The 26,871-nt window shown below is 45.4% G+C and overlaps 1 protein-coding gene across 1 annotated transcript in view; it reads left to right on the forward strand.

Annotated features, from left to right (window-relative positions):
* Positions 1-26,871, forward strand: part of LOC135241791 (transmembrane protein 263-B-like) — a 91,994-nt gene that overhangs the window by 1,173 nt on the left and 63,950 nt on the right. Inside the window, exon 2 of the mRNA XM_064312472.1 lies at positions 117-210. Coding sequence (XP_064168542.1) covers positions 117-210 — 94 coding nt within the window. The remainder of the gene's footprint in view (positions 1-116; positions 211-26,871) is intronic.

Here is a 26,871-nt window from a genome sequence, read left to right on the forward strand (position 1 = left end):
GTTAGGCCTAGGCTATATCATATGTACACACATACACACATAAACACGAAGCATTGTTGACCTACTAGCATTAGGTAAGTAAGCTGAGTTTGTCTTTCTTATCCCTTTACTCCAAGGGACCCAACGCAGAAGCTGAACCAGTGGAGGAGGCCAGTTCATCACCCGACAATGAGGAGCTGCCGCCTTATCTGCGGGAGGACCCCCCGGAAGGTAGGCCCCAACTGCCATCTGAAGACAGGGATGGCCAGCAATACACTAAAATTATTTTTTTTGGTACGACATACAGAATACCTCCCAAATTAATACCAGCTCATCCAGGGGTAGACGAGAGGCATGAGGCTAAATAAACTTTGTCAGTGTCAGCCGCTCATGAGAATGTGAAGTTGGCCTGGGGTCAGACCCTGAGCAGGAATGGGCTTTATTTCCACAGGGGAGTCAGTGCAGCCTGTAGCCCAACACATCCACCCACCCAACACCTCCACTCACACACCACCTCTACCCGACCCACCATCGGCCTCCACCCACAGACAAAGTACATTCATGTATTTCCTCAGAAAAGTGAAGATGCCTCAAATCAAATCAAAATGTATTCATATAGTGCATTTCACAAACAATTGTGACAATACGCTTCACAGACAACCCTGGCAAAAAACCCCCACAGGAGCAAGCCTAAGGCAACAGTGGCGAGGATAAACTCCCTGCCTCCCAAATATTATATCTGTACACTACTGTCAAAATGGTTTAGGATGCTTTGCAGGTTGCATGGAGGTATAAACCATACAAAATTGGGGTGAGCGACCTGTATTGCACGTGAAATGCATATTTCAAATATTGATATTTGGAAAAGAAACTCCATAACTTTATGGAGGGGAGAGATGGAGAACTATAGTTGGGGCTTGCCACTAGTGGCTGTTTGTGTTAAGCCGGTGCAGATAATTTCCTGATGGATTTTAGAGATTTTGGCCACGCCCCCTCTCAACACCCCATATATATATATTCGCTCATTGGGCTGTGAGAGGTAGTTCTGTCTCTCAGTTCTGAATGAGACGATGCTGCGCATTGTTGTTGGTTTCCTCTGCCAGTGAGCGCTCAGTGAAAATGTTCCAGTTATCGATCCTGCATAACGCTGGTGTCTGGTGCACTGCACGCTGCGTGTAATTATCCTGATTGTGGACTCTGGATGCAGCAAAATAAGACAAAATAAAAAGATGACGTTCTCTTAAGAACACAGCATGCTCAATTATAGCATGGTGTACTTGGCATAGTGATGTGGAGGCTTTCTTGGAGCCTTTCTTAGTTCCGCATACACAATCTCAAAATACCAAATCTTTAAAATAGGGTGTAAATGATATATTAAATTTTAATACAAAGAAGTTTTATTTTGAGAATGTTTATGCACTGCCACATTTTTCTTCATTTCTTAAAAAGAAACTTGCTGTCGTTTTGAAAGCGTTTCGCTCTGTATTCTGAGTGCCGGTTCCTCACTGTGCTGTCCTGGCTTGTGCACCTTTTCGCAAAACGCATTTGGCACGTCCTCGGTCCCCCTACCTGCTGTAGGCAAAAAGAAACAGCCAGTCGATTTATTTTTAAATGATGCAGATGGACTCCACTGCTTCCAGTGGAGTGCACGACACGCTTCGGCGGATAACAAAGTCACCTGAGGATATGGGGACGCTGTCTCCTGAAGAGGGCCCCATTGGCCAGCTCACGAACAGGGCCTGTGCACGTAGAGCAGAGCGTCTCATTCATTCATTCATTTCTTTATTTGGAAAGGGACAATGTACATTAATCAACATGTAAACAAATGTAAATGTACCCGAGTTAGCCAAAAGGCTAGTTTTCATCAGCAGTCCCTTTGCCTGATGTTGTTAGGCAAAAAATAATACAATATGTACAATAGTTAAAAACATGCTACATTGTGATAAGCATACACAATACAATTAAACAATATGAGCGGACAAAAACCAATAGCAGATAATACAGGTACAGTGTGAGTACAGTCATGTTAAAGGTGGATAAAAACGGCAGCAGTGTTGACATTGTTGGTTCTAAATAAGCCATTTCTTAACATTACACTTAAATGAATAATAGTATCTCAGTGTGGAGTTACTGATCTAGGATCAGGTTTCCTGCCTCAGTAACCCAGCCTACTCCATGGTGAGTAAAGTTAAATAACTGATCCTGGATCAGCACTCCTGGCTCTCAGATGCTGTATGAGAGCAGGTGTGGATGTAACACCGAGTATTAAATATGATTATTCCATTAGTCTGAAACTTCTATTTGATCCTTTGCTTTGAGTTTTAAATACTTTTTTTAAAACCCTAAAATCTGTAGGCCAGTGCCCTGTGATTGTTGAAGAACTATACAATGTAAGAATTGAGGAATTGTTACACTTGCATCATTTTTAATGTCTCACATAGATTTAAGTTTAGGACCAAGTGCATTGTGGGTAGATTAATTCTGGATAATTGAGTTGGGAAGTTGAGCATAAAAATGCTCTTGGTTTGGCTGATTATTTGGCAAGCTCAAGGCTTTTTGCTGTTTATGGTTGCATGAGACAGACATTTTCACTAAATTTATTACTGTAACAGAACTTGTTGTTCGGTCAGTGTTGTAATGGAAATGAATGTTCTGACCCTGTTGGTTTCTGTAGTTTCTTTGAGATTCAAACCTGCCGAACTGCAGGCTCGCTGGTTCAATGGCCGGCAGCTTCATATGTCCGTTTTTTAAATTCTGAGAATATTCCCAAAATGTTAATTAATTTTTGGTGCAAGCTCTCGTACATTTCCTGGAAGCACTTTTGAACATTTTTTTTAGCGACAAGGAATGCTGTTCAGTTTTATTATTCAAGTTAAAAAACAGCTGAGATTCAATCAATCAATCAATCAGCCTTTATTTATGGAGCACATTTCATACAAATTTGCAACACAATGTGCTGAATTGCGGGATTGAGATTGTGGGTATTCATGTTAATTTTATCTGGAATGTTAGCCTTAAATACATCTTCCTTTTTCAGTACTGAATATTCTTTTGGTGTACCATTAGAACTGTAAGCCCATTCATAAAGTTAGCCTTTGCAATGTTTTTCCTAAATACTAAATGGTAGCCCTCAGAGGATGTTGCCAATACGTGCCATGCCTGGAACACTTCTCTGTGACATTGATGGAAGAGTAAATATACGCTTTCTGAAACTGGGGAAATTTCAAACAGATCCAATTGCTAAAAGAACCAAGTGACAACCTAATGGGAATGTTCCCTGATGTTCTGTCGTTCTTGAGACATTTAATTTTAGCTGCGTTTTCGACCTCTCGGTTGTTTTTAAGTCATTTGTTTTTCCTTCAGGGGTACTTGTATTCGTTGAAACAAAAAATGAGCAGAAGCATTTTGAACAGAGTGGTATGGATAAGATGAGTGGTCTTCTTACTGTGCTTGCCAGTGGAGAAGCTCAAAACGAGGAGAATGTTTCCAGTGTTCAATAAAAAAATAGTCAGCTTGTATTTTCTTCTGGCCTCGTCTGCGTCTGCAGATGTCTGCCTACTGAAGTAAAATGTGCTCTAAAGATCAGAAAAGCCATTTCAGCATTTGGCAAATATATGGAGAAATATCTGATTTATTGCTGCTTTTCAGATATTTTCTGAAAAGTCAGCATATTTACAATATATCGCAGTGTATATTCCAACTTCCCCAAGAAGCAAGCCAGCTTCGGTTTTGATTTTTAGCTTATGGATAATGTTTTGATACGGACGGAGGATACTAGATCAGCACTCTTCTCTGGCTGACTTTAAGGCAGGGCTGGAAAAATCACTTCCTGGAGGACTACAGTCTGCATTATTTTTGATATTTTGATATTTCTGATTTTAATTTCATTTTAATCAGCACCCAATCTGGACCTTGTAAACACGGCTTGCGGACTCTTTAGCCAATCGGTGACATTAATGAATCATTTGGAATGTGGAAAGGCAACAAAAAACCAGGAAGTACCGCGGACCCCCAGGGCTGGAGCCTACAAATCTGCTTTTTAAGGGTCCTTGTGCAGGCTATTGCAGCTTGCCGCCATTAGGTGGCACTACAGCTGCACAGCAGTTAGAGGCCAGGGACGGTGTTTGACTTCATCCTGGTGCTCATGAGCCCACTCTTGAATTTGTTTTTAGCAGTGTGCATGGGAGATTTGTCATCTCGGAATATGGGGACCGCGTTCCTTGTCTGGTCTTGGAAAATGGCTTCATGTGCTCGACCGTTATATTTGGTTTTGTGAGAAAGGTGACTGCTCGTAATATTCCACGTTCGCCGCCATGTTTAACAGTTGGCACCAGACATTGTTTAATTGGCTAAAAATGTGCTCTCCCTCTCCACCTTAGCTAATGTGTGGTGAGCGCTCTGGTGCAAAATGGCTGCCGTGCATCACCCAGGTAGGCGCTACACGTTGGTGGTGGGTGAGGTGAGTCCCCACTCGTCGCTGTAAAGTGCTTTGAGCGTTCCGAAAAGTGCTATATAAATGAAATCATTCATTCATTCATTGTGGGTTGAAGGCTTACTTTGGCTTTCTCCAAACAGAAACCCATCCAGAACTGTGAAAAACAGTAAAAGCCATAGTGCTTTTTTGCATTGCTCACTGGTCCAGGTTTAGTGCTCCTTACACCAGCTTTGGATACAAGTGGATTCCAAATTTCAGCCCTTTCACAGAAATACCAGAGGTTCAGTTTTTTGTAGAGAGTGGGTCACAGAGATGTTGATTCATTTCTCTTCATTTTTGAGCCCACTATTTTGGGATGATTTGATAATTTGCCTGCTAAGTGTCTGTCTGTGTCCCTGTCACTGAACTGAACTTGTGACCGCCATTGCTATTTGCTGATGCGGTTTGTTCTATAATTTTTTTTTCTTGTGCCAACCACCACCCCCCACAACTTCAACTTTATTCTGATACAGCCCTTGGGCCTTGAATTTTTATGTGAACCCCCCTCCTGCCCCAGGTTACAGGTTCCAGCCTCCCCCTCCCCACCACACTCTACCAAGCCCACCCCTTGAAGTCAAGCGGAGCTTCTGTTATTTTGCCCATCGCCTTTTATTCGTTCGGAATGTAAACATGTTTTGATAGCATAGCCAATGTTCAATTCTGTGTTTTGACCAGCGTGCTTGGTTTTGAAAATGAATGTTAATTAAACTGATAGGAGCAATGCCTCGAGCTCATATTATTGTGGCGAACGCTGCGGGCTTCTGAAATTATTGCTGCGTTTCAAAAACTCCTTTGAATCTAAACCTCTATGGCTAATAAAGCGTATGTTGCCGCTTTATGTAGTGTATCTTGCAAACCCCCCCCCCCCCCTCGCCCACACACATACACGCTAAAACATAATAAAGATCTGTGAAAAACTACTAGATTATTTATCATTTAAACGTTTCATCTTGAGGCACATATACTCTTGTGAAAATTATGTAAATTGTTGTAAACTTCTGATTTACGGTAAACCAGCACTGCGCTTCTACTAGGAGGCTATTCATATTGTTAAATGAACTCTTACAGAGTACATTTGGGTCCTATTGGACTCATGTGTACTCATGAGTTGAATTAATACTGGACATTTTACTGCACGCATGATTTGGACAAAAGATAACGGTTTGGAAGTATTCTGTTTCAAAATGTATTCTACGAATTATACATGCATTGCTGCTTTATTTAAATAAATAATAAATTACATTATATAAAGTTTATTCAATTGTACTTTGACACGAAATACAAATGCACGACTATTGGAGTGTTGACTAGTATCAAATGTCTGTTTTCTTGGTTGTTGTATGCACTATTCAGTGTGAGATTCTCTTTCACGTCAAGGTCACCTTATCGTACGCTGTCCATTGAATTGTGTTCAGTACGATCTCTGTTAATGAAGTTAACGATCTCTGACCTGAAACATGCTTCTTATAGGCTAACTAATCCAAACAGTCCAATAACAAAACGTGTTGAAATGGCGATTATATTTCCACATTGAGGTGGATGTGTTGATGTTAAAAGCAAGATTATGTAATATTCTGTATGAACTATATATGAAATAATATATTCATATTATGAATTTGTAAAATAAATAATCATTGAGTGAAATAAACGTTTACTTCCGTTCCCTCACCGTAAATAAAATGTCCATCTGTCAGCACATTCAGAACACATGAAGTACCCTGCAAAAATGAGCCTTCCTGTTCACTTTGACAATAATTTGTGGCCATTATGCCATATTTTGGATACTGCGAAGGAACTTGTGAACTAATCTGGATGTAAACCAGCTCAACGTTGCTGAAACTCCCCCCCCCCACTTAATGCTATTAATTGATTAATTGATTGATTGATTGAATAATTAATACCTCATAATCAATATATGTCCCTGACCTATATAGGGTGTATAGGGTCTGGTCTTGATTTGGGAATGCTGTTAGCCAAGGCCCAGCACTGCAGCTCATATTAAACAGATATGTAATCATATTATGTTCTCTTGCATTTATCCAGAACAACTTAAAATATATATTGTAAATGAAGTTGTTAGTGTAAAGTAAATCTTTATTTTCTGTGCATTTGAATAATCTCAGAAGGGTCAAAGGTAAGACAGAAATGTTAAGTCGTTTAACTGGGAGAGCCGATGATTTGGTCTGGGAACTGAACTGGCCTGTCCCAACCGGGAGGGCTAATCGGCTGGTGGGGGAACGCTGTATAAAAGCGTCTCGGATGCCGTTCTTCGCGAGCGCGCAAACCGTGTCGTGAGATCGGATTTGTGGAGCCGAGCGTGTAATGGGTGCCCGGGAGGCGCTGCGCTGGAGAGAAGGGGCTGCTGGGAGGCGGAGAGCTTCCCTGGTCCTCTGCCCCTGTGACTCGGACGCGGGGATCCTAGCGTAGCCTAGCGGGAGAAGCCTCCGCCGGCCCTAATGGGGCTGTTAGCCACGGGGGTTAGCGACGGGCGTTAGCGGTGCGGCGCTTCAGAAAGCTGTCGGGAGACATTAGCCCAGCGCTGGCCTTCTCGCCTGCCTCTGCTGACAGCCCCGCGCCCTCAGGCGGGAAACGGGTGTACGAACGAAAGGGGTCGTGACCTGAAAATAACGATGTTTGGATAAGCAGTCTGCGTTAACTTTTGAGAATCTGCGCCTTGAACGGCATCCTTCCGTTCAGTTCCATTCTATTATTCTATTCTGTTCCATTCTGTTATTCTGTTCTGTTCCATTCTATTATTCTATTCTGTTCCATTCTATTATTCAGTTGTTTCCTTCTACTATTATATTCTGTTCTATTATATTCAATTTTTTCTGTATCTTCTCTTGACCCAGTCTCCATGGGAAAAGAGACATTTTAATCTGAGTCGGTCTTCCTAGTAAAATAAAATTTAGATAAAATAAACATCATAATTCTGTTAATCTCTATTCTGTTTCACCTGCAACGTGAGTGGGTGGGGCTTTGCGATCCCTCGGCCCCTCCCACATCAGCAGGGAAGGCAGATTGCGGCTGTTTCTGTGCCTCACAACAAGGGCAAAGTCTCCTGCTGCTTCTCCTGAGGGTGGGGGACCTACCTGGTGTGGATGGAAATGCATGGGGGGCGTTAAAGTTCACGTTAAGTTAAACCCACCCCCCAGGCAACAAGATTCACTTTGAGCCAAGGGGGTGGTTACAGAAAAAGATATAAGCAAAATAAGAGTGGGTGGAGTGGGATGGGCATTTTGGATGTGACTTGATGAGACAGCCTTACAGACAGGCAGGTGGGGAGGGGCCAGATGGTAAAAAATGGGCCGCGTTTGAAATGGGCAGGTGGTTGATGCATAATACCGGTTGCCCGCCTCTTTTTTTATGCCTCTCTCGGTTTATACCTGCATGCCACCTGTAGAGGACCCTACTCCATTTTGAGAGTAGTTCACAGATAAATATTTGGGAGGCATTTTCACTTGTGAGGAAATACATTTGAGTGTATGTTGGCTGTGGGTGGAGGGTGGTGGGGGGAGGGGGGTGGAGGTGATGGATGGGTGGAGGTGGTGGGTGGGTAGCGGTGGTGGGGTGGATGTGTTGGGTGGGAAGAGGTAATGGGTGGGTGGAGGGTGGTGTGTGGGTGAAGGTGTTGGGTGGGTGGAGGTGGTGTTTGGGTGGATGTGTTGGGTGGGTAGAGGTGGTGGATGGGTGTTGGGTGGGTAGAGGTGATTGGTGGGTGGGTGGATGTGTTGGTTGGTTAGAGGTGGTGTTTGGGTGGATGTGTTGGGTGGGTAGAGATGGTGTGTGGGTGGAGGTGTTGGGTGGGTGGAGGGTGGTGGGTGGCTGGGGGTGTTTGGTGGGTAGAGGCGGTGTGTGGGTGGAGGTGGTGGGTGGGTGGAGGGTTGTGGGTGGCTGGGGGTGTTGGGTGGGTAGAGGTGATGGATGGGTGGAGGTGGTGGGTAGGTAGAGGTGATTGGTGGGTGGGTGGATGTGTTGGGTGGGTAGCGGTGATGGATGGGTGGAGGTGGTGGGTAGGTAGAGCTGATGGATGGGTGGAGGTGGTGGGTAGGTAGAGGTGATGGATGGGTGGAGGTGGTGGGTAGGTAGAGGCGATGGATGGGTGGGGGTGGGTAGAGGCGGTGTGTGGGTGGAGGTGTTGGGTGGGTGGAGGGTGGTAGGTGGCTGGGGGTGTTGGGTGGGTAGAGCTGATGGATGGGTGGAGGTGGTGGGTAGGTAGAGGTGATTGGTGGGTGGGTGGAGGTGGTGGGAAGGTAAAGGCGATGGATGGGTGGAGGTGGGGGGTGGGTAGAGGCGGTGTGTGGGTGGATGTGTTGGGTGGGTAGAGGTGATGGATGGGTGGAGGTGGTGCGTAGGTAGAGGCGATGGATGGGTGGAGGTGGGGGGTGGGTAGAGGCGGTGTGTGGGTGGAGGTGTTGGGTGGTGTTCTGCAGGCTGTGCTGAATCCCCTGTGGAAATAGAGCCTGTTCCTGCTCAGACCCGAGGCCGACCTCACATTCCCACGAGCGGCTGACCCTGCTGGAGATGATGCCGTCTCGCACTGCTGTGAAGAGTGGCTACGACACGCCGCGCCCGCCTCGCCTGGCTAGGTCACGGCTTAACCGCGGTTCGGTCGCACCCCCGCTGCTCTGGCCCTGTGCGTCTTGAGGGAGGAGGAGGAGGAGTAGGAGGGAGGAGGAGGAGGAGGAGGAGGAGGCACTAAATAATTGATTGTGATTGATCTTTAGCTCTGGGCCGCATGCAAATTAGGAGATCGGGAGGGCGAGCCTGAAACGTCAAGATGTACCACTGCGGCAGAAGCACACGCTACAGGAAAAGAGTACGTGCTCGGACAGGCCGGGGTCAAATGTGTGCTTGCAGCGCTTAAGTTTGCCAGCGGACGCACGCGACCCGCGTGTGCTACCCCGTAAAAAGCCCTGTCTTCTCACCTGACAAACGAGCATTTCAGTCCGTTCGGTAAGAGAAATAAAATGCATCGCATGACTTGCACCCGATATTATCGGCGTAAAATCATTTTTTATTTTTGGCCGTCAGGCCCTCGTGTGTGGCGGGCTTGATGTTTCCCAGCTCCGGCACAGCGAAGCGCAACAGAACCCCCGAGAGCCGAACGTTTGGAGGATTTTTTCGGGAAGGCTGCCGAGCGGAAATGATGCGGCGGCGACTCCTCATTTTCGAGGCCGTAAAAGAGGATTAAAGGTGTGAGAAGTGGCGCGAGTCTGCTTCTGCGGACTCCGGGTTATTACAGTAGTGGAAACACACAGAGAGAAATACGCCGTCCGCTAACGTCTGTTATCACATTTCGGCGTACGCCGGAGCGACGCGCCGTGCGGGTCTGTTTTATCCCCCGGAACCCGAGCGGGATTATTTCCGTCTTTCGTTACCACTGATTGTTTTTCGGTTTGCGTTACGAAAGGCTGAGTCGTTTTTTCGAAGCCCCGCAGTTGCTGCAAACAGTAATTCTCTAAAATTTCATTTCAGAGCTGTCAGTGTTATTTTCCTGTCTTACTGAAATAATTAACCTTTTTAATTAAATAAATGGTTCAACAAATCTGGTGGAAATGCAATGAACAACAGTGTTTCATTATTTCCCTCGAAAACTTGAGACTTTTTTAATCTTTTGTCTCAGTGGGGACTTTTATTTCTACTTTGCCCTACCCACGATAGAATTCAGAATAGTCTTCAGTGGAAACGAACTCAGGTCAAGACGCATCTTGTTAATTTCATATGGTAAATGGTAAATGGACTAAATGGACTGCATTTATATAGCGCTTTTATCCAAAGCGCTTTACAATCGATGCCTCTCATTCGCCAGAGCAGTTAGGCGTTAGGTGTCTTGCTCAGGGACACTTCGACACGCCCAGGGCGGGGTTTGAACCGGCAACCCTCCGACTGCCAGACAATCGGTCTTACCTCCTGAGCTTACCTCCTGAGTCTTGTTGTGCTTAGGTCTGAATAAAACTTGGCGCTGGAAAGCACATCTGCCATATTAACATTGTTTGGGCTGGCTTTAAATTGCTCCCTGTTTACCCACTTTTATTAGGAAAAAATCAGTTATAGATTTGATTTTCAGTGGGGCTGCTTAGTTCCATTGTGAAACTCTTCAGATATGTCTTTGGGGTTGCCACCTGGCCAGATCAAGACAAAGTTTCTGAAATTTATCGTATTCAGCCGTTCTGTCATTTTCAGGAAGTCTCATCAAGAAATGTGTACATGAAGTCACGTTTACAAAATTCATCACTTTGAGAAGGCGGAATAGTGCTGGCTTAATTTGACTTAGGAGAGTCAATAGAACAGAGCGGACGAATTGGCTGTTGTTTACGTCGGAGCGGCAGTTGCCATTGGACGCAACGAGAGGAGGGGTGGGAGACATTTCGCGCTGGCATCGTGTTGGAAAGCACGCACGGGAAGCGTGACGTTAACGGATGACGCGTCCGCTGAGAAGCTTGGGAAAACGCTGCTCCGTCCGCTCTGATGTGACGCAAGTCGTCCGCGGCAACCGCGCCGAATTTCGTCACCGCCCCTGCGGTGTCTGCGTCGACGCGGCGTTGCGTGTTTTCAGAGAGGAAACCGGCAGTGACTGAACAACCCTTTCCAAATAAAAAGTCTTTTTTTTCTCAGGGAAGTGCAAAGTTTGCGTGCCGTTTTCGAGTTATTAATATCCAAAACGTGGCTTTGTCGAATTTTTGTCCTTCCTCTTTGCTGGAGAGGCGCGGTTCTCTGCATCAGTTTGACAGGTCCGGCCCGTGCCGGCGAGGGAGGGGGGGGTGAGGGGTGCAGTGCTTAGGCTGAGGAAGTTAGCTAGAAGACGAAGCATCATGAATGCTTTGTGAGTGTCGTACTGATCAGACATACCTGTTCCTGTTTTACAATGAGACCTGCAGTAAGTTCCTGTTTTGATTCTGTTCATTTAGCATAAAGTTCTTCACTTATGAATGATTTTCTTGTCATCGTCCACTGTCGTGTTAGCATTAGCCCGCTAATGTGGGGTCTCATATGGAGACGGCTGTGGGCTGCTGGAGACGTCGCCGGGGGGTTGCTCGCTGTTTTAGTAAGCGTAACCTTGTCTGTCAGACTCATAAGATACTCCCCCCTCCCCTCGCACCTCTGTTTCTCTTTGTTCAGGCAGCAAGGCATGCTGGGATGGAAACTCCCCATGATGGGGCGGGTGGTTTAATGGGAAGGCAGTTCCGTCACGGGGGTGGTCAGGCGCCGGTGGGAGCTGACCTGGACCTGCCCTCTTTTGCGCCGTCTTAAATTCTGATTCGTTACTGCCACCTCTCAGTCATAACACAGCCGCCATTTTAAAATCTGCGCCTAAATCCAATTACTGATGCTTAATGTCTGTTATCAGTCAAATGTCCACTGTTATGCCCTGCGGTAGATTGGCGGCCTGTCCAGTGGGGTATTCCTGCCTCTCTCCCAGTGCATGCTGGGATAGGATTCAGGCCCCCCCGCGCGACCCTGCCCAGGATAAGTGGATATAGATAATGGATGGATGGATGGATGTCCACTATTTAATATTGTTTTTTTGTGTTAAAATCCATCTTCTGCCAAATACAGCTGGTTAATTATATATGTAAGGAAACCAGCCTCATGGCACATCTGTACAAAGACTTTTTGGTGAAGCTGTTGCAGAGAATTTTGCTATGAACTGAATTCCATCGCAAATATTGGGCAGTTGTGTATTTTTTTCCACAGGAAATAATGTCTCTTGAAATTAAGATGAAATAAACTGAAAACCTAAAAAGAAGTGGTTGGGATGTGGTATTTTATAGTCTACTGCTGAATGAAAACATCTTTATGCATTCATTTAGTTTTCGAAATTGTCTTTCGTTATTCTCATCTTTTGTTAACTCTCACCTGCAAAATCGAGCGTTGAAAAAGTATTCTCCTGATATACAAAAACCTTGAAGCTTGCCTTGCCTTCAGGCACTTGAAACCCAGATAATGAGAACATTTCCTCCATTATTTGTATTTAAGATAAATTTGTAATGGATTTGTAAAACAAAATGAAGTTACAGGATAAATGTATTTTTAAATTGGATGTAGATATATGTAGTAAGGTAAGCAGCAGATCTGTGGTACAGTACATTTTTCTTGACCTGTATCTTGTTGTAAGACAGGCTTGGTGCAATGTTCCTTCTGCATTTATACATCTTAATTGCTGAATAAACAGAGACTGAAATTGTGATGTGTTCACAGTCCCTTTTATCTTGAAATGGGAGAATTACCTGTTGGAGATATTTAACTAGTGGTGATGTACCAGTGTAAGTGATGCATCATCGACATCTCGGTTGTCTCATTTTCGTTTTCCATGTAGTCATAGTCAGTGGTGCTGTCTCATTGGGAATCGAAGATGAGAGACACAACATTCGAGCCAGACATCTGCGGGGAACGTCTGAATGTGTTGCGTCACTTCATATAGAATTTTCTCCGAAGTGGTTCATAGTCCTGCCCAATGGACCCTGGTTTCATTTTGGCTTCTTAGTTCTTCTTGTCTGTGTCCATTGATGTTGCCCCGTGGCCCAGTGGTCCCGCCCAACACGGGAGGAACACAGACCGTGATTGGCTCCTTTCGGTTTCTCCTTACGGGCTTGTGTACCCAGAGCAGCGGCTATAACCTTGGGCAAACACGCTGTAGGAAATGTGGAAATCGAACAGTAGGCACACTCTGCATGATACTGACAGCAGTGGTTGCCTGGAGGAGCTCTTCGGGGGGAAAGAACGTCGGGGAGGGAGTGGTTTCAAGTTGCGGATAACATCAGACTCGATAGGCTTCAAAGCGGCCTACGCTTCCAGCGTTGGTCCGGAGTGACGCATCTCCAGCCTCTCTGATGGTCAATGAGCGGAGTGTGTTTTTCTCCCATGATGCATTAGCTGCCGGGCCGTGTCCAGAACATCAGAGAGAATCCCGTGAGCTTTAGCCTGGACTGTGCTGTGCTCCCTTTTTTTTAACTGAGCCATTGTTAATGTGAAGATTTGCTTCAATGCGTTCAGTACACTGAGCCATTTCAAGACTGAAGATGAGCCACATCCGTAATTATATAAGCACATTACAGTGTTTTATTTACACGTGAAACTTGCTAAACTCGTTGAAGTTGCAGTCTCCCAGCAACATCACCTGGACTGCTCCTGAAACCGTAATATCTCCAAATGTGGCTCTTAAGTTGAAATGGAGGGAGTAAACTTTAGTGGGGCCTCTGGGTTCTCCCCTGGATCTTCTGGCAGAGTGGTGCTAAGGTGTCTGTCCTGCTATCCAGTGACACTACAACCGATGCTATCAATTTTAGAGGGGCTGAAGGGAGACTGAACGAGGCGGCGTTGAGAATTCGCAAGGTGGTGCGGCGCCACTGTGACCCGTTTCAAGGAGAATCCTGGACATTTTTAAACATTTCACAGGCACTTTTTGGCAAAAGTTGACCGTTGCTTGTTCGTTTGGATATCGGCCTACAGCTTCAGAGAGTGATACCAGGGTGTGAAACGTGACCGCTCCATTTTTTGCGTTACCGATCCCATTTTGTGTTCTGCTTCCGACGAAACATTCGAACACCAGCTGACGCTCTTGTGTCGTTGCATGTCCCAAACGGGTCTTCTCGGTACGTTGAGAAAAGGACAGCGACGGAGAATGTGTCAGAAGACAGGAAAGCAGCAGACTCCCACTGTCTGTTTTCCCTTTCGGCGCTACAGGTCTGCATTAATCCAGCGTTCACAGTTTCACACCTGGCTGGAGACCGAGCCGTCTGTCCGGGATTGCAGACACGTCACCGATTTATTAGCAAGGGCATTAAGTAAGCTAAGCTCCTCGTTTATTCCAGCAGTTGATGGCCTTATCTTTTTTTGACCAGAAGCATTTGGAATCTGAAAGAGTTTTTTTTTTTCTTCTCCTCCCTCTCAAATTGCTTTCGCATAAATGGAGTGCTTTTCATTGTCGTGGACATTCTGGCACCGTCCATAGAATGGGGGGGGGGGGTTTTCAGATAGAATGCTGAGGCAAACAATCCCCCCCGCCACAGTTGAAGCTCCAGGTAGAGGCAGCAAAGCTTAATTAGTTTTGAAGACTTTTTAAACTTTGCAGCTCCTAAAAATGAGATACAAGGCAATTCAAGGTCTTCGAGGCCCAATCGTGCACTTCAGGAAAAAAAAACAAAAAAAAAAAAAACAGTTTGGATGGCTAGAGCGTTTTTGCTTGTGGGGCGTTTTACTTCCAAATAATGATTTTGCTTCCAAATAACAAATCTCGCCATTCTCCATTCGAGTGATTTTTATTTGTTTATTTTTCCGCTTTTGGTTTTTGAGGTGTGTCACTGGCATCGATTGCATCCGCTTTCCCCGCATCATTTGAAGTCCTCTCCCGCTTCGGTCAGCCCGGGCTGTCGGGGCTCGAAAAAACGTTTGAGCCGCGGACGGTGACGATCAATGGAGCGGGCGACCGGTCAAAATCCGTTAAACCGGGTTTGACGGCCGGAGACGCGCGGCGTGGCGGCGAGGGCTCGGTGGTGAACGTGCGCCTTTGGCCGTCCGTCTCCGCGCCTCCGCGGTCGCCTCGAGGGCCGGCCCCGACCGCGACCTCGTTTCACCGCCCCGACAGCCTCGGGTTTAATTCCGCGCACATACCCGCTCGCCCGCCCCCCAGCCCGCCCACCCCCCAGCCCGCCCACCCGCCCGGCTCGTTACCGAGCTCATCTGCCATTCTCGGCCCCGTCTCGATCTTTAGCTCTGCCCTGGGGGGCCGGCTCGGGGTTTTTTTTTTGGCGGTTCCAGGCGTCCTCTCCCGCTCCTTTCCGTGCGGTTCGGGATGTGCTCTGCAGCCCAATCCGGTATCGACGCGCGCGAGAGAAGAACCCCGGGCGAGGTCAGGTTTGTGCGGAGAATTACCGGAAACCTGCCGCATAATCCCCAGATAAAAGATCACTGAAACCTTGCGGTTTGACTCGGTTGATGTGGAATAATCTCGTTTTGGTGCTGAGAACGATGAACAAAATTGGCTATGATCATTTTTTGCAAGTGTGGCAAATGCCCCGCCAACCCCAACCACCCTCTTTAATTCAGTAATCATACTCAATTTACAAATTACCTTGACGCCATTGATCATTAGCCATTGATCAAAGTGCTAGTTTAATTATTTAAAAATAAGCTTTTTTTTAAAAAATAAGTAAATATTTGTTTTCTTTCAGGTGAGTCTGTCGGATTATGTTAGGAATTTGTACATGATGGGAACAGAGATTTAGCAAATGGGCCTAGAGTGTCCATTCGTTGTCGACGTTTACATGGAAATGGAGGTTCAATGCAGTTTGTCTTCACTCTTCCGAGCCGGCAGTAGGAGCCGTATGTGAGCTTGTGCATAGTTTGCGAATTGGACGTCACAGACTTGGGCAGTACTGGAGATGCCAAATGTATTTTCTATTTTTTTAATAAATGGCGGTTCAGTCTCATCGTTAAGAGTGAAACGCCCTTGTAAAGTGAGGCTAGTGTGTAACGCTAGTGTGTGCTTTGCTGAAACGATTGCCACAAGGATCCCTGTGCAGAATCCAAACAGCTGACCGCGCTGAAGGAAGAGAGAGATGGAGAGAGAAGGGGTGGGCAGAGGAAAACAAAACAAGAGACAGGATGTGAGCAAAGGAGTGATGGAATAATTTTGAGTGAGAATGAAGGTAGGTTTTCTTCCTGAGCCCAGAATGGAAAAGTACCAGGAGAAATACCAATGTCATATTGAGCATTGAGCAAAGTCAAGGTAGTGAAAGCAATTAGATGAAAAGTAAGGCCAAAAATGGACCTGTGATGGGTAAACATTGAATATATTTTTGACTGCAGTTCTGTGTTTGACTGCAGAACTGTGTTTGAATGCAATGCAGTTTTGAGTGCAGTTCTGTGTGACTGCAGAACTGTGTTTGTTTGCAATGCAGTTTTGCTGCAGTTCTGTGTGACTGCAGTGCAGTTTTGCTGCAGTTCTGTATGTAACTGCAGTTCTGTATTTGATGCAGTTCTGTGTTTTGTCTGTTTTTCTGCCACATCCCAGGATTTCACTCCAAAATAAAACTTGATTCAAACTCCTGGTTGAATGATTCCAGGATGTTCCTTAAATATGATGTCATACAGAGCATAACTTAATCATGAAGAGCGTGACAGGCTATCAAAACATTATTGGCCAAAATGATGAGGTATGACTACTTAATTCCTCATAGGGCTGTACATAAGCAACAGCTAAAATCAGTTTACTTCAAATTTGGTGATCCATGGTATAGAAAATAAGCTCATGAGCTGGATTCAATCGAATGCACTAATATTCCCTCCAGGTAATACAATGGCATTGTATGGAACTGTCAGCACTGTATTCTGAATACTTACTTCTGTATTCAGAAGTAAGCAGTTGGTGCCATTGAAGATGCGGTTTCATTGAGTGGCTGATACTCCTGTTTGGGATTAATTGGTCAGACCACTTTTAAAATACCCTCCCTTTTCATGCTATAAGCTCTGTGTGCATCGCAATTTTTAAGCATGCCAAATTTAGTTTGATGTTCTCAAGAACAGAAAGACCTCAAAGGCCTCAGGGAGAATAGGCTGACGCTACTTTTAAGATGACTTTCTACCGTCCTGGTAATCGGATGAAAGTAAGGAGTTAATTAATTCATTTTGTTTCATTGGCTTCATTTGATTACATAGAAAAATGCCAGGACAAGGGCAGCTGTGTTCATTACACAGTTCGTTGTGTTCATTACAAATATAGCCTTTTAATCCGCCTCGACTTAAAGACGCAGAGGTTTGTATGGGGATCGCATTGCTCGTGCAGTTTTTTATAAATGGTTTCGTCTAATTTGTAAAAGCTATTTAGTTAACGACAGACCTGTACCTGGAGATGGGCAAGTGAGGTTGTTGATTTGGATATGGATGATATTACAGTGGTAGTAAGAAACAGAGATACCATATAGCCTACTTAATTTGTTTACATACGTGTTCACCTATCGCATTTGCCATTGTTTGAAAAAAATAAATGCTGTTAGTCTCTATGTAGCTGAACCTACATTTAAAAATGAGATATTAATGTCGTTAACTTACGGAAGGGATACTGAAATCTGACCATTAAAGCCAGCAGTAAGTTGTTTCCCTCTAATCTGGAATGAATTAAACGTGAGACACCATTTGAGTTGTATCTCCGTCCAGTCAGTGGCAATTAGCCATCAGGTTGAAAATAAAACCAGCAGCACTACTGGTCTTGAAGGTCAGATTTGAGTATCCCTGACTCATGGAGTTATTTCATGGAATACCACATAGAAATGAGGCAAGAAACTTGTATTCCTTTTTTTAAAAAAAATAATTTTTTTTTTTTTTTTTTACATTGTTTACAATAGTGATGGACCTCCATCAGTGTTCTCGTAGCTTTGTGATCTGTAGGGAAATGACCGTACGCCATTTTATCTCCCGAGGTAAACCTTGCCTTGCATCCTCAGATTTGTTTTAGTTCAGTTTGAGTCTTGCTCTGAGGATTTGGAGAAAGCTTCTCACAGTAAGGAGCGCAGCTTTTTGGGACGTGTTCTTTCCTGTCCGGTTTTTGTATCCATTCTGGTCTGATAAACCGCCTTGTTCGTGGTGCCATCGTTCAAAGATACCCGCAACCTCCTTGTCGTCTTAACTCAAGTTATCCTTCATTTTGAATGACCCGCTAAGAAATCAGTCCCTGGACATCCAAAGCCACTTTTTAAATAGCGATGGCTGTTTGAGCAGTGGAGATGATAGCAGATGCAAAGTGCTCCTAGAACGCGTGAAGACTCTCGTGGGACTGACAGAGGACTTGTATTCTTAACCGTGATAGAATTAGAAAAGTTCCACTTTGTTTCCAAATATAGGGGCTCTTTAAACGCAGAGTGAGAGGTGGCTGTTTTGATAGCGTCTTGGCGGTCATTGGGGACATTCGACAAAATGCATGTGGTGAGCTCCTAATGTTTTGGACAAAGACATGTTTTTTTTCCTGATTTTGGCTCTGCACTCCACAATTTTACATTTGCAATCAAACAATGCACATATGATTAAAGTGCAGATTCCCAGCTTTTATTAAAGGGTATTTTAATACATTTTGGTTTCATGTAAAAATTACAGCACTTTTTATGCATAGCAGCCTCATTTCAGGGTGCCATAATGTTTGGGACAAATGGCTTCACAGGTGTTTCTTATTCCTCAAGTGTTTTCAGGTGTTTCTTTATAGAAGAAACACTTATTAATAAGATTCTAGGCTATTGATTGCCTTTGACATTCGTTGGCATTAGGACCAGAGTTGTTCCAGTTAAAGTTTAGGAAGCCATTATGAGGCTGAGAAATACTAAAGAAGCAGTCAGACATAGGCCAGACCTTAGGCTTACCAAAATCAACCATTTGGAACATCATTAAGAAGAATGAGAGCACTAGTGACTTCAGTAATTGCAAAGGGCCTGGTAGCCTAAGGAAGAACTCTACAATTTATGACTGAAGAATTCTCACCATAATAACGAAGCACCTGTCCTACAGATCAGAAACACTCTTCAGGAGGCAGACGTGGATGTGTCAGTGACTACTGTCTGCAGAAGACTTGACAAACAGAACTACAGTGGCTACACTGCAAAATCCATTCCTTTTTGCATTGAGCCGCAAAAACAGGAAGACCAGGTTACAGTGTTCTTAGTAGTACGAACAGTAGCCAACAACAGAGTTCTGGAAAAAGGGCCCTGTGGACAGATGAGACCAATGTTCACTTGTATCAGAGTGATAGCAAGAGCAAAGTGTGGAGGCCAAAAGGAGCTGGCCAAGATCCAAAGCACCCTCCCTCATGGTGGCGGGGATTTTACCATTTGGGCCTGTATGGCTGCTACATGTACTGGCTCACTTGTCTTCATTGATGATTTAACAGCTGATAGCAGCAACAGAATGAATAGGACCATGTTTTCGGGGGATTTTCTTTATTATCTTCATTAGGTCTTTGGTCATCAACTGTAGAGTTCTTCCTTAGCCTACCCTGAACTCTTAGCGATTACTGTGCTCACTAGTTCTCTCTTTTTTTGTAGTGGTGTTGTCCTATTGGTGGCTTCCAGTTGTTTTTATTTCTCTCAATTTCTTATGTTTTCCTTTTCCTCAGTATAATGGGATCTGTATCCGGGCTGTTAGACTCCTGCTTTTCTCCCCTCTGTCTTTTTTTATGCTAGTCGATGGATTTCATTCTCGCATGTAATCCTTGTGGGAAATGAGGCCCTCTCTCGTGATGATAAACTGATGATATGCCTGTGGAGGCTGACAGCTTTTTTTTGTTGTTGTTTAATTTATTTATAGGTCTGCATTCTTCCTATTTGTGCGGGTGATACAATTGAAAACCTTGACTGTCGTTCAGAGTAGTCTTCAAAGTAAAGTTTGACAATGTTTTTTTTTTCTCCTTCCCCCACGGGACTTCCATCTTTTCACGAAGGTTATTTGGGGTTTGCGGGGGCCGTTGGCCTTCACCGTGAGTATTTGGGGGAGAAGAGCTCTCCTTCAAAAGACAAAGCAGAGAATAAATTTCTCCGGTCTCACAGAGCTCCCACATTAACGGGCGAATTTAGCGTGACACAGCATTGACGGGCAGCCGCCGGCCCACATTAGCTGTAATTGCCGAAATTCCTACTTCGCCTACTTCAAAGTCTACCTTGCTGCCTCCAGACTGCTCCAGACTTTAGACTCTACTGTCTCTTTTATTTAATTTTATATTACTTTTTAACTTTCTTCTTGTGGCTCTTCGTTTTCATTCCGAAGGTGAGATGAACTCGGGCGGCTAACGAGCAGACGAACCAGGATGCTCAGGCGAGAGCCACGAAGATGTACCGACGCAATTCTGTTTGGCCTAAATATCGGGGTGTGTGTCGAGCCGTATATTGCCTAGCGTTGTGGCTTTTTTGTCACAGAAACAATGTTCTTCCTCCCCCGGAATTGAGCGCTCCCAATTTTCCCCCGGGGAACGCTTGAACATTTTCATGTTCTTCTACTTTATTGAATGTCCTACAGCGGGATCCAAAATCGGAAAAAAAAAATACGCTCCACTGTGCAGCCGCAATCCTGCTGACTGCAACTCGCCAAAAATAAAGGACAATAATGTTGTTTCACGCAAGCACAATAACCCAGCGTGTGACCTGATATGATATGTTCTTTACACTTAATTAGCCGCTAAGTTAATTAGCGGATGTCTGTTTCATTACTGCTTAAAATTGCTTGTGCTGAACCGTGCCCTCTGTGCCAATCAGCTCTGCTCGTTCATCGAAGAGGAAAGCAAACATTTGTTTATGGTATGAAAAATTCAGCAATAAAAGTGTGAGTCCAGCATTACGTATCTAATTACAGACCTAATGGAATCTCTTGAAAGAAGAAAATACAGAGCATACCCTAGCTGTATTCATCCACAGGCACATAAGCAGGTCATAAATATATTTTTTTCAGTTATATAAGGTGTTATATAAGTCTCTTATCCCCAGTGAATGCGAGTTGTATCACCTCATTTATGCCTTATCTCTGAGTTACTCTTCAATTTTAACAGTGAGGAGTTCACCTTACTAACTTTTTGGAAATACTGTAACGTCGGCCATTTTGTTCTGTGGTAGAGTTGGGTCCAAAACCCATCCAATGTGTTTTCTCACCTTGAAAATTCCCAGTTCCTCATACAGCAGTATACATCATATTAATACGGCGTCAATACAACTACATTCATTTTCCTTTTCTGTAGCTTTCATTAACTAGCTGGCTTGCTAATCGCTGCAAATTACTAGTGACATTCTCATCGTCTTGCATGTCTTATTTGGTCTATCAAACTGGCTTACAGCTAGCTAAAATGTAACAGTAATCAGCGTACTCATAGAATATAGCCCAGGGATCTTGGTGGGGCCCGGTACAGTGATATAATAAAATGGTACAGTAGTCAGTGACAGGCTGAAACAGCTTATGGTTCACTCGGTGCTATCACTTCTGTCTTAATTAAATGCGAAATAGATTAAAATGTAACCTGTAGAACAGCAATAAGGCTGCTTTAATTGGAAAAATTCACTCATTATCATGAAAAAATTATTACCTAATGCATGTAAAAAGCCATTTATGATACATGCATGAACTGGAACATTTTAGAACTGTAATGGCATTAATATACTATAGCATATTTCAGTTAATGCTCTAATAATGAGTTATGCATGTTATTTTCTCCCTTTTCTTATTCTTGAAGGAAAAGAGTTCACTAATCTGCTGAAGGTCAGTCGATGTGTCACTGCCATTGATCTTCAGATGCATTTCTTTGTGTCTATTCATGTCAGGTGTGCCCGCGCTAGGGTATCTAATGCCATTATTCGTTAAAAGGACTCTGACGTGGTATTCTACCTCGAGCAACGCTTTCGCAATAGCACGAGTTCCGTTCGCAGAACGAGCGCGCGCTCCGAGTTTGCGCTAAAACGCTACGCTCGGGGAGCGGGCGCGAAACGCTGTGTCGCGGGGTTCGCGCGTTTGCCGAAAAGCGTCGCTATAATTAGCGCTCCCCGAGAGGGGTGACAGAGCCCCGCGCGGCAGCCACACAGGTGCTGCTTGATTGAGGGACAAGCTTTCATTATGTGCTGAGAAAATAGCAAATGTAGGGATTTGTTCACTATACTATTGCCTTCTACACCTCCCCCCCCCCCCAGGACACTTATGCAAAACTCATAACAAACGGTGGTAAGATTCAAATAGAATAAATATGCAAAGAACACATAAAGGTGTTTTTTATAGCTGTTTTGTTCCCTGAGAATACACATCTGGCGAAAAATAACACGCTTGCAGAATTAGTATTATCATGTTGGTTTATATTATAAAAAATACTATGGGATCTGCATTTATTTCAGGACCAATGCACAGCGGTGATAACAGTGGCCAATATTTAGCATTTTGCAACTCTGCAAAAACTCGTTTGTGCTCACCACGGTATGCGTGTTTGTTTTTTGAACCAGTCAAGGCCAAATTGCGGCTTCATGCGTTAGACAGTTTTAATGTGAATGCCAGAGGACAATGGTGTGTGTGTGCGCGCGTGTGTGTGTGTGTGCACAGTGTGTGTGTGTGTGTGTGCGCATTTGCTATGAGCCTAACAGTGCACCTGAACAGTGGCCAGCATTTTAAATGTAATGCATTTTAAAGTATATTGGCATCATTTGTTCCTTAAATTTCTTTTTTAAAAATCTAAAGAACTCCACAGGCAGATTTAATTTAGCACCTTAATGGATTTAAATAACACGTCTGGTGGAAGTTTCACCACACACAGTGGTGTTAGATTGATAGTACATTATTTCATGAAAGCAAGTCTAATTCAGTATAGAAAATAAATAAAATAAATACAGTATTATAACAGTACTAAAGCATTGCTGTGTAATATGACCTATTATAAAACAGTCAGCGTAGACCGGAGAAGCATTGAATATGTCTCGCAGTATATTGCTCGTTAAGCTCCTCGTTAGTATTGGCTGTGTTTACCCAGCCTGCCAAATGTTCGAACGCGAGCGGAAAAGACAGATGTCTGGCTGTGTGATGACCTGGATAATGCCAAACAATGGCATTATCGTTGGGGGCCATCGCGCGTAGACTTTTAATTTCCACACCGTTCTTTTGCACATTCAGTAGAAGGTTTTATTTATTTTTTAATTTTTTTAAATTTTTTACTTTTTTTATAACCGAAGGAGCACTGTGACTAATTAACTCATCCCCAATTATTATTGCTTCTCATTAATTAAGAGGCAGCTCTTGGTTGCCGTGGCTCTTTCTCTGGAGCAGTCCGAGGCCTTGACTTACCTTCGGAGCGCGTTCGCGGAAAGATGAGGCCACAGCTAACGTGGCATCGGTGGGGGGTTGGGGTGGGGGGGCTCGGGGGGGGGGAGGTGGCAATTTTCTGAAACCGATTACTTTTGCCTGGATGCGTTATTGTGTCGGCTCTGATTTGGGTCCAAATTGGAGCGCTCGTGGAGGCCGTTCTTGGTCCAGTTTATTAAAAATAGATAAGGCGACACAAGGTTTGATGATTTAATGATTGAATTATTAAAAACCCGTCCGCGGAGAATGCTCGCATGCCAGCTGCTCTGCCTCGCGCCCCCCCCCCCCCAAATCTCTGTCTGTCAACCTGGCGGAAAACTCCCCAGTTAAAGTTGTGCCGCATCAATGCCTTCTGGGGAAAAAAAAAAAAACTGCTGGAAAAGATTGGCCATGGCTGTTTTTCTTAGGCCACACGGTGTGTATGGCACTTCAAAATCTAGCCCTGCAGTTCAGAAATAATCTGGACATTTAAGGGGCTTGGAAATTCTGTTCACTAAACACTATGCTATGGATATGACATGGTGAAAAATGTAATTGAAAATGTATTGTAAAAGAGTGTACTGTGTTCTGAATTATCTTTTTTGACAGTTTAATTTATTATATGTGTATACGTCACGTTCCAGATGTTTTTTCCCAGGAAAAAAAAAGGTGTTTTTAAAGAGAATTTGTGCTTCAGCATTTGGCATCTAACGGTTATCAAGTACTTTGTTATTAGCATTTATCAGAGTTTTAAGTACCTAAATAAACGTTTGAACTGCCTAAATGCCTGCTTTGTTGAGGAACCTTTTGTATCGCAGACCTGTTTGCCTGCTGGGATTTTGCGGTCTGAATTTAGCCAGGACATGAAACTGTATGGAGTGAATGCCTGTGTGATCATAAAGCAAGCAGTTTAGTTAATTTGCTGCATTATTTAACACTCATATCCAGTTGTTTTTAGCGTGGAATTTCAGCCAAGCCGGCTGCTAAATAAAAAATATAGTGCTGTTTAACGAAGCGTGCATACGTCCGATTGGTTGATATAGGGCAAGAAAAGCAGAGCAAACAAACAGTGCTTCTAATGGGGGCTTCTGCGCATTCAGACAGGCCCGTGGAACACAGGCTGCCGGTTCCAGTGCGTCGTTCCACGCGCAGGGGCTTTTGAATGCAAGCGTTCGTTAAGTATGGGGCAGTGATCAGTTGTTCGCTAAAGCGAGAATGCCCCCCCCCTCGTCACGCGCCGGAAGACCGGAAACCGGAAAGAAACGAGGAATTAAGATGCCGCCGGGAAATTTTTTTGTGAAGAGGGGCAAGGAGGCGTCTCCTCGCCGAATCTGAACGTCTCGAAACGAGAGGAAAAGTAACAAAAAAATAAATAAAAAAGAAGTTCTCGGCTGTGATTTTTCAGATCTGATTATTATCACCCAGAGAGCAGACACGTTCTTACCTTTTTTTAAAATTTTATTTTAAGAAGAAGGATAAGTAGGATAAGTAAGGATAAGGATAAGTAAAAGGATAAGTAAAAAACGGGAGCAGAGGACGGCGGGCTGCACGGCGCTCGCTCGCCGATGGCCTGTGCGCGGGAGCGACGGTCTTCCCCGCTCCGCTTCCTCTGCCAGAACAGCGGCGGATCGGCACTGCGCCTCGCCGCCATCTGGAAAAATAGGTGAATTATGACACTCCGCTGCTCCCCCCCCCTCTTGGGAGGAGGGGGGAGGGGGGTGAGCCGGCCAATGGGGAAGGTGCGCACCTGCGGCGATCTGGGGGCCAAGAGCCAAGTGTGCAGGGGGGAGGCAGGAAACAAGCAAATTGCAGAGTGGAGGGGAGTGTGTGTGTGTGTGTGTGTGTGTGTGTGTGTGTGGGGGGGGGGGGGGTGTTAGTGGGTCAGAGGCGGGGGCTGGCGTGTGCTAGCTACTGTGGGGCGTGGGATGGAGCAGGGAAGGTAAATTAAAGGCCAAAGGTGCCCAGCTGAGCCCCCGTTACCTGGGAATAGAGCCCCTCCGGGGCGGCCCCCGCGGAGGAGGAAGCTTCATGAGGCGCATCGATCGGCCGGGAGAGAGAGGGAACGAGGGAAAACGGGGAAACCGTGGAAACGGAGCGGACGAACGAGAGGAACGGGGGGGTGGGGCTGTACGAAACGGGGGGAGGGGAAGGCCCGGTTGGAGGCTGCGTGCAGTTGGAGCGTTTATTCGCCTTACGTTAACCAGGTGGCTCAGGATTGCATGGATGATCATGCGTAGGGGGGATAATTTGGCGGTTGGATGTAGAGCCAGTTTTGGCGGGAAATTTTATTTGTACCCCATACTTTAAAGATGTGGGAAATCTTGCTTATGCAGACAAGGCTTGGCAGACAGTGGCCCTAGTTTTTTTTTTTTATATATTTTTTTGGGCTTTTTCAGCTGTATTTGATAGAATAGTGTAGAGAGACAGGAAGAATTAGGAGGAGAGAGCGGGAGAGGGAGAGACGTGTGACAAAGGTCGGCGGTCGGATTCGAACCGCCAACGTCGCGGCTCGCATTGAGCAAATGGTAAATGGTAAATGGACTGCATTTATATAGCGCTTTTATCCAAAGCGCTTTACAATTGATGCCTCTCATTCGCCAGAGCAGTTAGGGGTTAGGTGTCTTGCTCAAGGACACTTCGACATGCCCAGGGCGGGGTTTGAACCGGCAACTCTCCGACTGGCAGACAATCGGTCTTACCCCCTGAGCTATGTCGCCCCATAGCTCAGGGGGTAAGAGCATGTGGATAGCGCTCTTTTTTTTATAAGAAATTCTGAGTCGGCGTTCTAGAACTCCACTGCTTTCAATTACCAGCAGTGGTGATTACATCAGCATTAGAGCGTTCAGTTGAGAACTTTATCACATATTTTTCATCTCAGACCTTAAAGGGTTAAATTGATTCTGCTTGGCATTCTGGGGGGCCTGGAAGGTAGGGGTGTTGGGCTTAGAAGGTAGGGGTGGTGGGTCTGGAAGGTAGGGGTGTTGGGCCTGGAAGGTAGGGGTTTTGGGCCTGGATTGTAGGGTTGGTGGGCTTGGAAGGTAGGGGTGTTGGGCCTGGAAGGTAGGGGTGTTGGGCCTGGAAGGTAGGGGTGTTGGGCCTGGAAGGTAGGGGTGTTAGGCCTGGAAGGTAGGGGTGTTGGGCCTGGAAGGTAGGGGTGTTAGGCCTGGAAGGTAGGGGTGTTGGGCCTGGAAGGTAGGGGTTTTGGGCCTGGAAGGTAGGGGTGTTGGGCCTGGAAGGTAGGGCTGTTGGTCGGGGTCTCCAGACACAAAAACGGGTGTGCGTTCCGTCGTTGCTAACTGACTGGGCTCGAGTTCCGGCAGCGGGGGGCGGCGCATTTCCTTCCTCAGCCCATCCTGTCCCCACCCAGAGAGATTCCTTTTTTAAAAAATCGAACCCGACGGTTCCTTCGCGACGGGAAAGTCGTCCGCGTTCCGTGTGCCGGTGCCCCTGCCCTCTCCTCCGTCCTCTGCCCCGCCCCGCTCCCGCCGCCTCAGGGTGACGCTCTTTAACGAACCGTACAGCCGGCCGTCTCCATGACCGCCAGGCACCGGCGTGCCGCAGCAAGGAGGGGGGAGAGGGGAGAGGGGAGACGCCGGTCAGAACCGGGTCGATAGCGCGGCCCTTTTTAATGCATTATT

Source organism: Anguilla rostrata, chromosome 16, assembly GCF_018555375.3.
Source record: "Anguilla rostrata isolate EN2019 chromosome 16, ASM1855537v3, whole genome shotgun sequence".
NCBI lineage: Eukaryota > Metazoa > Chordata > Actinopteri > Anguilliformes > Anguillidae > Anguilla > Anguilla rostrata.